Source organism: Rhinoderma darwinii, chromosome 5 (assembly GCF_050947455.1).
Source record: "Rhinoderma darwinii isolate aRhiDar2 chromosome 5, aRhiDar2.hap1, whole genome shotgun sequence".
NCBI classification, from domain to species: Eukaryota; Metazoa; Chordata; class Amphibia; order Anura; family Rhinodermatidae; genus Rhinoderma; species Rhinoderma darwinii.
In genome coordinates this window covers 307052231-307065104 of record NC_134691.1, presented here as the reverse complement: position 1 = coordinate 307065104, position 12874 = coordinate 307052231, and the positions used below count along the sequence as shown (strand labels likewise).

At 40.7% G+C, this 12874-nt stretch overlaps 1 protein-coding gene across 1 annotated transcript in view; it reads left to right on the top strand.

Moving 5' to 3' along the window:
- Positions 1-12874, top strand: part of NCAPG2 (non-SMC condensin II complex subunit G2) — an 89274-nt gene that overhangs the window by 22592 nt on the left and 53808 nt on the right. The window contains exons 8-10 of the mRNA XM_075827407.1: positions 6169-6238; positions 6480-6566; positions 7563-7655. Of these exons, the coding sequence (XP_075683522.1) occupies positions 6169-6238; positions 6480-6566; positions 7563-7655 (250 nt within the window). The remainder of the gene's footprint in view (positions 1-6168; positions 6239-6479; positions 6567-7562; positions 7656-12874) is intronic.

The following is a 12874-nucleotide window of genomic DNA, read 5'->3' as shown; positions in this document are numbered from 1 at the left end:
AAACCGTATTTTGCTGCGTTTTATTCCCGCGGCGCTTAATGGCTGCGGGCAAAAAACGCCACGAAAATTTGCGTGCAGGCAGAGGAAAATCTGCCTCAAAATTCCAAAGGGAATTTTGAGGCAAATTTTCCTCCTGCAAAAAACTCTGTGTGAAGCCAGCCTTAAGAAGTCTCTGACATCATCTTTAGACGTTCGATACGAATAACAATTATATAATGTCAACAGCTGGTTATATGCAGAGATGTTTATATTGTTGTTTGTAAGTAGTTTACCCCTTAACCCCTTCCCTCTTTGGCCACTTTTGACCTTCCTGACAGAGCCTCATTTTTCAAATCTGACATGTTTCAATTTATGTGGTAATAACTCCGGAATGCTTTTACCTATCCAAGCGATTCTGATATTGTTTTCTCGTGACACATTTGACTTTATGTTACTGGCAAAATTTGCCCGATACATTCAGTATTTATTGTGAAAAACACCAAAATTTAGCGAAAAATTGCAAAAATTAAAATTTTTCTCAATTTAAATGCATCTGCTTGTAAGACAGGCAGTTATACCACACAAAAATGTTGCTAACTAACATCCCCCATATGTCTACTTTAGATTGGCATCGTTTTTTGATCATCATTTTATTTTTCTAGGACGTTACAAGGCTTAGAACTTTAGCAGCAATTTCTCACATTTTCAAGAAAATTTCAAAATGCTATTTTTACAGGGGCCAGTTCAGTTGTGAAGTGGCTTTGAGGTCCTTAGATATTAGAAACCCCCAATAAGTCACCCCATTTTAAAAACTGCACCCCTCAAAGTATTCAAAACAGCATTTAGAAAGTTTCTTAACCCTTTAGACATTGCGCAGGAATTAAGGCAAAGTAGAGGTGAAATTTACAAAGTTCATTATTTTTTTCCAGAAATTCATTTTGAATCCATTTTTTTTGTACCACAGAAGGTTTTACCCAAGAAATGCAACTCAATATTTATTGCCCAGGTTCTGCAGTTTTAGGAAATATCCCACATGTGGCCGTAGCGTGCTACTGGACTGAAGCACCGGCCTCAGAAGCAAAGGAGCACCTAGTGGATTTTGGGCCTCCTTTTTATTAGAATATATTTTAGGCACCATGTCAGCTTTGAACAGGTCTAGTGGAACTAAAACAGTGGAAACCCCCCAAAAGTGACCCCATTTGGGAAACTACACCCCTCGAAGAATTTATCTAGGGGTGTAGCAAGCATTTTGACCGGCCAGTTTTTTTGCAAAAATTTTTGGAACTAGGCCATGAAAATGAAAATCTACATTTTTTCAAATAAAATGTAGGTTTAGCTAATTTTTTTTCATTTCCAAAAGAACTAAAGTAGAAAAAGCACCACAGCATTTGTAGAGCAATTTCTCCCGAGTAAAACAGTACCCCACATGTGGTAATAAACGGTTGTTTGGACACACGGCAGGGCTTAGAATGGAAAGTGCGCCATTTGGCTCTTGGAGCTCAAATTTAGCAGAAATGGTTTGCGGAGGCCATGTCACATTTGCAAAGCCCCTGAGGTGACAAAACAGTGGAAACCCCCAACAAGTGACCCCATTTTGGAATCTATACCCCTCGAGGAATTTATCTAGGGGTGTAGCAAGCATTTTGACCGGCCAGTTTTTTTGCAAAAATTTTTGGAACTAGGTCATGAAAATGATAATCTACATTTTTTCAAATAAAATGTAGGTTTAGCTAATTTTTTTTCATTTCCACAAGGACTAAAGGAGAAAAAGCACCATAAAATTTGTAAAGAAATTTCTCCCGAGTAAAACAATACCTCACATGTGGTAATAAACGGCTGTTTGGACACACGGCGAGGCTGAGAAGGGAAAGTGCGCCATTTGGCTTTTGGAACTCAAATTTAGCAGGAATGGTTTGCGGAGGCCATGTCGCATTTGCAAAGCTCCTGAGGGGACAAAACAGTGGAAACCCCCAACAAGTGACCCCATTTTGGAAACTACACCCCATGAGGGAATTATCTAGGGGTAGAGTGAGCAGTTTTACCCCACAGGTTTTTTACAGAACTTATTGTAACTAGGCCGTAAAAATGAAAATCTACATTTTTTTCAAAGAAAATGTAGGTTTAGGTATTTTTTTTTCATTTCCACAAGGACTGAAGGAGAAAAAGCACCGCAACATTTGTAAAGCAACTTCTCCCGAGTAAAATAATACCCCACATGTGGTCACAAACATCTGTTTGGACACACGGTAGGGCTCAGAATGGAAGGAGCACCATTTGGATTTTGGAATGGTTTCTGGGTGTCATGTCATATTTGCTGAGCCCCTGTAGTACTAGTACAGTGGAAACACCCCAAAAGTGACACCATTTGGGAAACTGCACCCCCTGAGGAATCATCTAGGGGTATAGTGAAAATTTTGATCCCAAAGGTTTTTTGCTGAATTAATTAGAATTAAGCCATGAAAATGAAAAATATTTTTTTTTTCCAACAAGATGTAGTTTTAGATACACATTTTTCATTTTTACAAGGAATAGAGAAGAAAAAGCACCCCAACATTTGTAAAGTAATTTCTCCCGAGTACGGTAACACCCCATATGTGGTTATAATCAGCTGTTTACATATATGGGAGCATTCAGAAGAAAAGGAGCGGTATTTATCTTTTGGAGCGTAGATTTTGCTGGAATGGTTTGCGAACGCCATGTTGCATTTGCAAAACCCCTGATGTACCAAACAAAAGTGACCCCGTTTTAGAAACTACACCCCTAAAGGCATTTATCAAGGGATGTAGTGACAATTTAGACTCCACAGGTGTTTTTCAGAAATGAATACGCAGTGGATGGTGCAAAGTGAAAATTGCAATTTCTCCACTGATCTGCCCATTCACCGCACAAGATGTTGTGCCCCTAGAGAATCTTACCCCATAAATTGTTAAGCGGGTTCTCCCGGGCATGGTAATGCCTTACTTGTGGCCATAAATTGCTGTTTGGGCACACTGTAGGGCTAAGAAGGGAAAGACCGCCATTTTGAGCATGGATTTTGCTTGGTAATAGTTCTGTTTGGGGTTTTGCTGGTATTTCAGCTTATAATGTGGTGGCGTATGTAATCTGTGCGGAGTACATCAGGCTATATGTAATCTGTGCGGCGTACATCAGGGTATATGTAATCTGTGCGGAGAACATCAGGGCATAATAAGAGGGTATAATAATGGGGTAAATAATACAATTATCCATAGATGTGTGTTACGATGTGAAGCGATCCGTTATGCGCAGGCCGGCGTCACACTGATAAACGGTTTTCTTTCTTATCCCTCCTTTGTAACGCTCTGCACCTTTTGGGGACTTTTTCTCCTTTGTAGTTTGGGAAATATTACTGGGAAAGTTTTGCGCTGGTATAATACGGGCGCCCTCGCTTCCAGCAGATGTGCTATGTCCATGCCCTTTCCTAGTTCCTCAATACTAGGGTCCTGAAACTGAAGGAATGTTCCCCTCCGGCCTGCGCATTGAGATGTTTTTTCATCACCGCATTACTAGTGCCGTAACTTTTTTGTTTTTCAGCTGATTGAGCGGTGTGCGGGCTTGTTTTTTGCGAGACGGGCTGTAGATTTTATTGGTACCATTTTAGAACACATACGACTTTTTGATCACTTTTTATTTCATTTTTTGGTAAAGGAAATTACCAAAAACAAGCAATTCTGGAATAGTTTTTTATTGTTTTTTTTTCTCTGCATCCACAGTGTGCCCTAAATTACATGTTAGCTTTATTCTGCGGGTCGATACGATTACGGCGATACCAAATTTATATAGTTTTTTTTTATGTATTGCAGCTTTTGCACAATAAAATCACTTTTTTTATAAAATCATTTGTTTTCTCTGTCGACATTCTAAGACCCATAACTTTATTATTTTTGCGTGCACAAAGCGGTGTCAGGGATTATTTTTTGCGGCACGGATTGGCGTTTTTTATTAGTACTATTTTGGAGTAAATGTGACTTTTTGATCACTTTTTATAGCATTTTTTGGAAGGAGATGTGACCTAAAAACAAAGATTCTGGCGCTGTTTTTCATGGTTTTTTTTTACCGCGTTCACCGTGCGGGATAAATTACATAATAGTTTTGTAGTTTGGGTCGTTACGGACGCGGCGATACCAATTATGTATAGTTTTTTTTATTTTTACGTTTTTTCCCATAATAAAATACTTACTATGGGAAAAAAGTCAGTTTAGCTTTATTTTTATTTGAAATGTGTGTGTTTTTATTGTTTTACCACATTTTTATTAACTTTTTTTTACTTTTTTTACTTGTCCCACTAGGGGACATGAGGGCCTGATGCCCCGATCGCTACTCTAATACACTGCACTACATACGTAGTGCAGTGTATTAGCGCTGTCAGTTATTCACTGACAGCAAGCCTATGAGGACTCGCTGCAGGCGGGTCCTCATCGGCTCCCGTACAAGGCAGACTCGGACGCCATTTTCTGGCGTCCGATTGCCACAGCAACCCAGCGATTGCATCACTGGGTTGCCGATCGGGTGAAAACCTATCAGATGCTGCGCTCTATTGAGCGCAGCATCTGAGGGGTTAATCTGCCGGATCGGAGAGTAGCTCCGGTCCTGGCAGTTACAGGAGGGTGCCAGCTGTATAATACAGCTGTCACCCCGCGGTGATGGTGCCGGCTCTGCTTCTGAGCCCGCACCATCACTGCGCCGTATATATACGGCGCTTTGCGGGAACCACCTCCCGACAGCGCCGTATATATACGGCGTATGTCGGGAAGGGGTTAAAAGAGTTCCCCATAAACAAGCTGATCACAAGGTATCCTGTTTCTAGAACTCATGGTGATCAGCTGTAATTTGCAAGGAAACCCAGCAGTAAGTATTTAATGAAAACGCAACCACACAGTTTATGATTTTGGGAAAATCTCTTTCGTTCCTTATCACTTATCCACAGGATCGGTGCCAATTTTCTAATCCCTGGGATCCCCACTGCTGGGCGTCAGAATCCCCATATCCTCCTCACTACACCCCACCCCCCCAGTGAGGAGGAGCTTAAATGGAACGGCGGTTTTGCATGCGCCCACCACTCCATTCACTGTCTAGGAGAATGACGGAAACAGCCGAGCATTGTTTCGGCTCTTTCCGTCAGTGGAGTGACAGCACACATTCTCAACCGCTGCTACATTCAATATCCTCCTAACTGCAGTCGATCAGCAAGAAGGATCTTTCTTTGCAACAAAATCTGCCGCGTGGTAATCCACCCTTAGGCCCCAATGCGCGCTACAATAAAAATCGTCCGTAATTACGGACACATTCACCTCTATCGTCCACGGACACCTTCCCATTTATTTACGGGAAGGTGTCCGGGCCGTAGAAGTGTACTGCAAATGATAGGAGCATGGGCGGAAAATGCGGGCGGCCAGCCGTGCCCGCGATTACGTGCACGGCTGTGTGCATGGGGCCTTATTCCCCATGCAGACGACAGTATTATTCATCCATCCGGAAATACGGATCCGTAGTCATCCGTAAATCATCCGCATGTATGGAAGTGTCCGTAAAATACGCCCCTTAATGCATCCGTATTTACGTATCCACAAAAAAACTGAGAAATCTAGGGTAATCCCCTGGTGTCGCAATGCTTCCGTAATTACGGACGGCTACGGATTCACATCCGTAGCAGTCTGTAACTACGGAAGGGTCCATAGACTTCTATGGGGGAGTCTGTGCCATAATTACGAGCAAAAAAAGGACATGTTCTATCATTTCTACGGCACGGACACCCATCCGTAAAAATACGGAAAGGTTTCTGTAATTACGGATGAAAAATACGGTCTTGTGCATGGGACCTTACACAGTTCCCATTGAAATGAATAGGCTGTCCATGTAATGCACAGATGTTCTGAGTCCTCCGGAGTGAAACGCTCTTTGCAGCCGCTCTCCACTTCAACTAATTGATAAGCATGCCGAGGGATCTCCTCTATTAATTCAAAATACTCTAATAGGGTTTTTGAAAATTGAATTTCTAAACCAGATAGCAGATTTAAAAGTCTTTACTTTTCCACACAACTAGGTATCCAGGGTCATTTTGATTTGATGAGTTGGGATTAGACTCTAGGAACACTTCTTTTAACCCTGTCGTCTTCTTAAGCAGTCGTACTTTTACATAATAACCATGTCACTATTTTTGTTAAACACTAGGTCGTTGATGAACCGCATTGCAGATATATATTTCAGAGCCTGGAAAAAGGCGACTGGTGAAATATTAACAGTAAGTTTGCATTTCTTTTGTACCTTTTTTTTAGTATTTCTTTAGTATCTTGCTAAAGATTGAGGACACCTTGAAGATTGTGTATGAAAGTGGAGATTTAATCATAATTTAATGTGAGTTTACAAACCTTTGCGCCAACATTATCAGGTCTTAATGTGTAATTTTCAATGTAGTTAGGCTTTAGAGCAAATTTTTTTTTATAAATTCATACCATAATTTGTTGTCCCCCCCTCTCCAAAAGACTATTGAATATGCCTGTATGCAGGACCTGATGCATCATGGTGTTCATTTGCCCAGGAATTCTCCAGTGCACCACAAAGTGAGAGAGGTAGGTACGTTTACATGTGTATTATAATGTTCAATGTTTTTCTGCACAGTCAAGCTTCTGTAGTTCCCAGAATTCTACAGGTTTTAAACCTTCAATACATTATTGTAATTAAAGAGACTCTGTCACCACATTATAAGTGGCCTGTCTCCTATATAAGGAGATCGGTGCTGTAATGTAGGTGACAGTAATGCTTTTTATTTAAAAAAACGATCTTTTTTCACAACGTTAGGAGCGATTTTGGTTTATGCTAATGAGCTTTCTTAATGCCCAAGTGGGCGTACTTTTACTTTCGACCAAGTGGGCGTTGTACAGAGGAGTGTATGACGCTGACCAATCGGCATCATGCACTCCTCTCCATTCATTTACACTGCACTAGCGATATAGATATATCGCTATGTGCAGCCTCATACACAAACCCTAACATTACTACAGTGTCCTGATAATGAATACACATGAAATCCAGCCTGGACGTCATGTGTACTCAGAATCCTGACACTTCTGAATCTTTTTTTTGTGAGATTCCGGCAAGTGAAACCAAATCTCGTTTAGCTCCGTGATTTTGCGAGATTTCGTATCCGTTGCTGGAATCTCACAAAAAAGATTCAGAAGTGTCAGGATTCTGAGTACACATGTAATGTAAAATGCTGGTGACAGGTTCCCTTTAAGTGTTACATTACGGACACCCATCATTTGCAGAAAATACAAACTGTTACATTGGAAAATAGTGCCATTTATGCAACTTTGAACTGTAAGATGGATTGCAGAATTTAGACCCCCTCCCCCATTCTGATCTCCCGCCCGATCTCCGCCGCAAGTGTACCGGTAGTATTGCCCATGGGTCCAATTGTAATTAAATGAATCAATTAAATTATAGTGGCTTATGATGATTAAAAGCATGTGGAAAGGCTCACAACTTTTCCTAGTATAGTTTTACAAAGAATGATTGTTTTTATAGTACAATAGAACTTTCTGAATTATTTCATTTTATTTGACCAGATACTGAGCTACTTTCACCAGCAGAAACTACGTCAGGGTGTGGAGGAGATGTTGTACAGACTGTACCAGCCCATCATCTGGAGAGGACTTAAGGTGAAGGTTTAAATGTTTGCGATAAAACCAATATTCAGAACCAAACAACAACACTAACTAATGCTCTTATTAACCCTTTCCCTCCCCATGAAGAAACTATACGTGATGGGGAGGGGGGTAAAGTTTGGAGCGGGCTCACGGGCTGATATTGCTCCATATGCTGCAGGTGTGATCTGTGTATCACAGCTGACACGCTACTCTTATAGTCAGGAACAGAGATCGTTCTGTTCCTGGTCGTTTAACAAGTTAAATGCCACAGTCAATAAACCATTATAAGGAGGCGGGCGGCTTCCTCCAACAGCCCATTACACCACCCCACCACCCCCCCGGCGACGCGATCGCTTGGTGCCGATGGTTGTCATGGCAGCTTGGGGGCCCGCAGGTCTGCCTTTTCTCTGCCTCTGCTAAGCCATGCCTCCAGCAGGGCTTAAAAGAAGCCTGTGAAAATGACAATATACTACAATACGTTTGTACTGGTTCAAGTCCCCTAGGGGGATTAATAAAAAGTGTAAAAAAATAAAAATAAAGTTAAATCCATTTTTCAGGAGTGTGAAAAAAATATTAAAAGTTAAAAAAAAAAAAATTTCCCCCAAGCACAATGTAAAAAATAATATAAATAAACAAAATTGGTAACGCCAAGTCCGTAAAATTCGTAACTATTATAATATAACGTTGCGTCGAACGTCGTGAAAATAATGTGAAAACACCAGAATCTTTCTTTTTTGGTTACCATAGGGTTTAAAAAATGGTGGTAAGTGATGAAACAAATTGTACGTACCAAAAAATAGTACCAATAAAAACTACAACCCGTCCCTCAAAAAAAAAACAACCCTTAGGCTATGTTCACACGCAGTGAGCAAAAACGTCTGAAAATACGGAGCTGTTTTCAGGCGAAAACAGCTCCTGATTTTCAGAAGTTTTTTTAACAACTCGTTTTTCGCAGAGTTTTTTACGGCTGTTTTTGGAGCTGCTTTTCAATGGAGTTAATGAAAAACGCCTCCAAAAACGTCACAAGAAGTGTCCTGCACTTCTTTTGACAAGCCGCCATTTTACGCGCCGTATTTTGACAGCGACTCATAAAATAAAGGCTCGTGGGAACAGAATATCGTAATTCCCATTGAAAGCAATGGGCAGATGTTTTTAGGCGTATTAGGGGCGTTTTTTCAGGCGTAATTCGAGGTGTAAAACGCCCGAATTACGCCTGAAAACCATGCGTGTGAACATACTCTTACATAGCTTTTTTGACTGAAAAATAAGAGTTATGGCTCATAATAAGGTGACAAAAAAAAATTATTTTTTTTTGTAAACGCTGCAAAACAAACGATATACATATGGTATCGCCGTAATCGTATCGACCGAATAAAGCAAAATTGTCATTTATAGCCCACGGTGAACACTAAAAAAAAAAAGAATAAAAAACATTGTCAGAATTGATGGTTTTTGGTCATCTTGCTTGCCAAAAAATGCGATAAAAAGTGATCAAAAAAATCGTATGAAACCCCAAAATGGTACCAATGAAAACTACAGATTATTATTTATTTACCCCAATATTATTATACCCTGATGTACTCCGCACTTCTTACATACGCACCCACATTATAAACTGAAATACAAGCAAAACCCCATACAGAACTGCCAAGCACAATCTTCGCTCTAAAAGCCAAATGGCGCTCCCTCCCTTCTGAGCCCTATAGTGTGCCCAAACAGCAGTTTATGTCCACATATATGGCATCGCCATACCCGGGAGAACCCGCTTAGCAGTTGACAAGGTGTTTGTCTTAGGTAGGCACAAACTGGGCACGACATATTGTGCACTAAAATGGCATATCAGCGGAAAATTTTAATTTTCACTTTCCACCATCCGCTGCGCATTAATTACGAATGAAAAACAACTGTGGGGGAGAAATACTCACTACACCCCTTTAACCCCTTCCCGACATTTGTCGTAAGTATACGTCATGGAATGCCGGTGCTTCCTGCAAATTGTCGTATACTTGCGACAAACTGATGGCACCGGCTCGGAAGCGGAGTCGGTGCCATCATCCCCGGATATCAGCTGTATCTTCTAGCCGACACCCTGCTGTAATGGCGGGGACCGAAGTTAGCAATAGGGCGTGCAGTCATGCCCTGTAGATGAAGCAGGCACAGGAGCTGTGCTCGCTTCATCATCATCGGGTGTCAGCTGTAATTACAGCTGTCATCTTGCTGCAACAGCAGTGATCAGTTACCGCCGATCGCCACCGTTTAACCCCTTAAATGCGGCAGTCAATAGCGACTGCCGCACCTAGGTGGTTGACAGAGGGAGGGGGCTCCCTCTGTACCCCACCAGAACAACCTGGCAACCAGGAAGTCTGGCAACGGCAGGACCTAATAGGCTTAACTGTGTCAGTTGAAGAATGACATTTACAATACACTGCACTATACAAGTACATACATAAGTAGTGCAGTGATTTGTACAGCGGATCAGAAGATCAGATCTTCAAGTCCCCAAGTAAGTGTAAAAAAAAAAAAAGTTTAAGAAATTTAAATAAATAAAAGTTTTAAGTAATCAAAACAATAACCGCCCTGTTTCCCTGATCATGTCCTTTTTTTAATTGGAAAAAAAACTATACATAATAGGTATCGCTGCGTTAAGAAGAGCGTGAACTAAAACAATATCCTGTTATTTTTACCGCACTTTTTTTGGTCATCCTTGTCTCTAAAAATTTTGTTTTTTATAAAAAGTTTCAAGTACCCCAAAATGCTACCAATCGAAACTACAGTTCATCATGCAAAAAACAAGCCCTCCCACAGCGATACCAACTGAAAAATAAAAAAGTTATGGCTGTCAGAAAATGGCAACACTAAAACATGATTAGTTTTTTTTTTAGAAAAGAGTATTTTTATAGTGTGAAAGTAGTAAAACGTAAAAAAAAATAAATAAATTTAAATTTGGTATCGCTGTAATCGTATCGATCCACACAATAAAGTTAACGTGTTTATACTGCACGGTGAACGCTGTAAAAAAGGAAAGACAAAACCGCGCTAGAATTACTGTTTTATTGGTTTCCTCATCTCCCAAAAAGTTTAATAAATAGAGAGAGAGAAAAAATCGCATGTACTCCAAAATGGAACCAATAAAAATGACAGCTCGTTCCACAAAAAAAATAATCCCTCACACAGCTCCGTCAATAGAAAAATAACACGTTATGACTCTCAAAACGCAATGATGCTAAATGATGTGAAAATGCTACTTTTTGAGCTAGAACTACATCTTATTATTAAAAAATTTATATATTTTTTTTTATTTTCACATCCCAATTCTAATAAATTCAGCGAAAACCTGTGGGGTCAAAATGCTCACTACACTCCTAGATTAAGGGGTGTAGTTTATCAAATGGACTCACATTTCAGGGGCTTTTACTGTACTGGACCTCAGGGGTTCTGTAAATGCCACATGGCGCCAAGGAATCAATCCAGCAAAATCTGCGCTTCAAGTGCCAAATGGTGCTCCTTCCCTTCTGAGTTCTGCCGTGTATCCAAACAGCAGTTTATGACCACATATGGGGTATTTTCCTACTCTGAAGAAGTTGCTTTAGAAATGTTTGGGTGTTTTTTTACTTTTACTTGATGAGAAAATGAAACATTAGTGGAAAAAATTTGAATTTTATCTTCACTGTCCAATTCTAATAAAATCTTTGGAACACCTCTGGGGTCAAAATGCTCACTACACTCCTAGATAAATTCCTTGTGGAGTGTAGTTTCCAAAATGGTGTCTTTTTTTTTAGGTGTTTCCTTTGTTCTGGCACCACAAGACCTCTTAAAACCTGATATAATCTAATAAAAAGAAGGCCCCAAAATCCACTAGGTGCTCCTGAGGCCTGTGTTTAAAGAGGCTCTGTCACCACATTGTGCAACCCCTATCTGCTATTGCAGCAGATAGGCGCTGCAATGTAGATTACAGTAACGTTTTTATTTTTAAAAAACGAGCATTTTTGGCCAAGTTATGACCATTTTTGTAGTTATGCAAATGAGGCTTGCAAAAGTCCAAGTGGGTGTGTTTAAAAGTAAAAGTCCAAGTGGGCGTGCATTGTGTGCGTACATCGGGGCGTTTTTAATACTTTTACTAGCTGGGCGCTCTGAAGAGAAGTATCATCCACTTCTCTTCAGAACGCCCAGCTTCTGACAGTGCAGATCTGTGACGTCACTCACAGGTCCTGCATCGTGTCGGCACCAGAGGCTACAGTTGATTCTGCAGCAGCATCAGCGTTTGCAGGTAAGATCGACTTACCTGCAAACGCTGATGCTGCTGCAGAATCAACTGTAGCCTCTGGTGCCGATGTGGCCGACACGATGCAGGACCTGTGAGTGACGTCACAGCGTGATCTGGCAGAAGCTGGGCGTTCTGAAGAGAAGTGGAACAGGGCCTTAAAGAGACTCCCTAGTCTAACTTGTTTACTAATGCCCTAAACTAATAGGCACAGTCACACTGATAATCCTGGTGAAAATTGTCCTAAAACTTTCATTATTGCATTATGAGCTTTTTTTCTAAATATGTAAATGAGCCTTTATAAGACAACTGGGAGGTAACATCAGCGATTCCCCAGAGGTGGAGCTACCTCACAGCCTGTGACCCTGCCCTATCAGCATGAAGCTGCTTCACACAGTGTGAGAGACTGAGGCTGGAGGGAAGGGGGATAATTGAAAACAGCCATATCTCAGGCTGTGGACCACCTAGAATAGCGGTTCTGGCATACGAAAGAGGAGATTCTAATCTTTAATATGGCACCAGGATCGCAGTTCTAGCTGTGAAACAACCGGAGATGTCGCCAGTTGAAAACTCAGTTGGGAATGGAAGCTGTATACTATATGATCACACTGTGTTGCTGGGCAGGGAAGGGGGAGAAGCTATAAGCTGATCGGACAGCTTCATATAGAAAACATTACACCGCCCAGAGTGAAAAGAAAGCGTTACCTCCTATTTGGCCATTAGAGCCACATTAACATATTTAGAAAAATGCTCATAACTTTGCAAATGATAAAAGTTTTTGAAAACAAAAAAACATTGTAGTTATCAGCAGAAAAGAGCCTATTAGATTAGTTAGGAGAGAGGGAATTAATAAACTAGTGACAGTCTCTTTAAATTTCATTTCAGATTAAGATGCATATTTCTGTTAAGAGCAAGACCTTTTTCATTCTGCAAGAAAAAACTTTTGTTGCATAGTGTTTGCATATATATA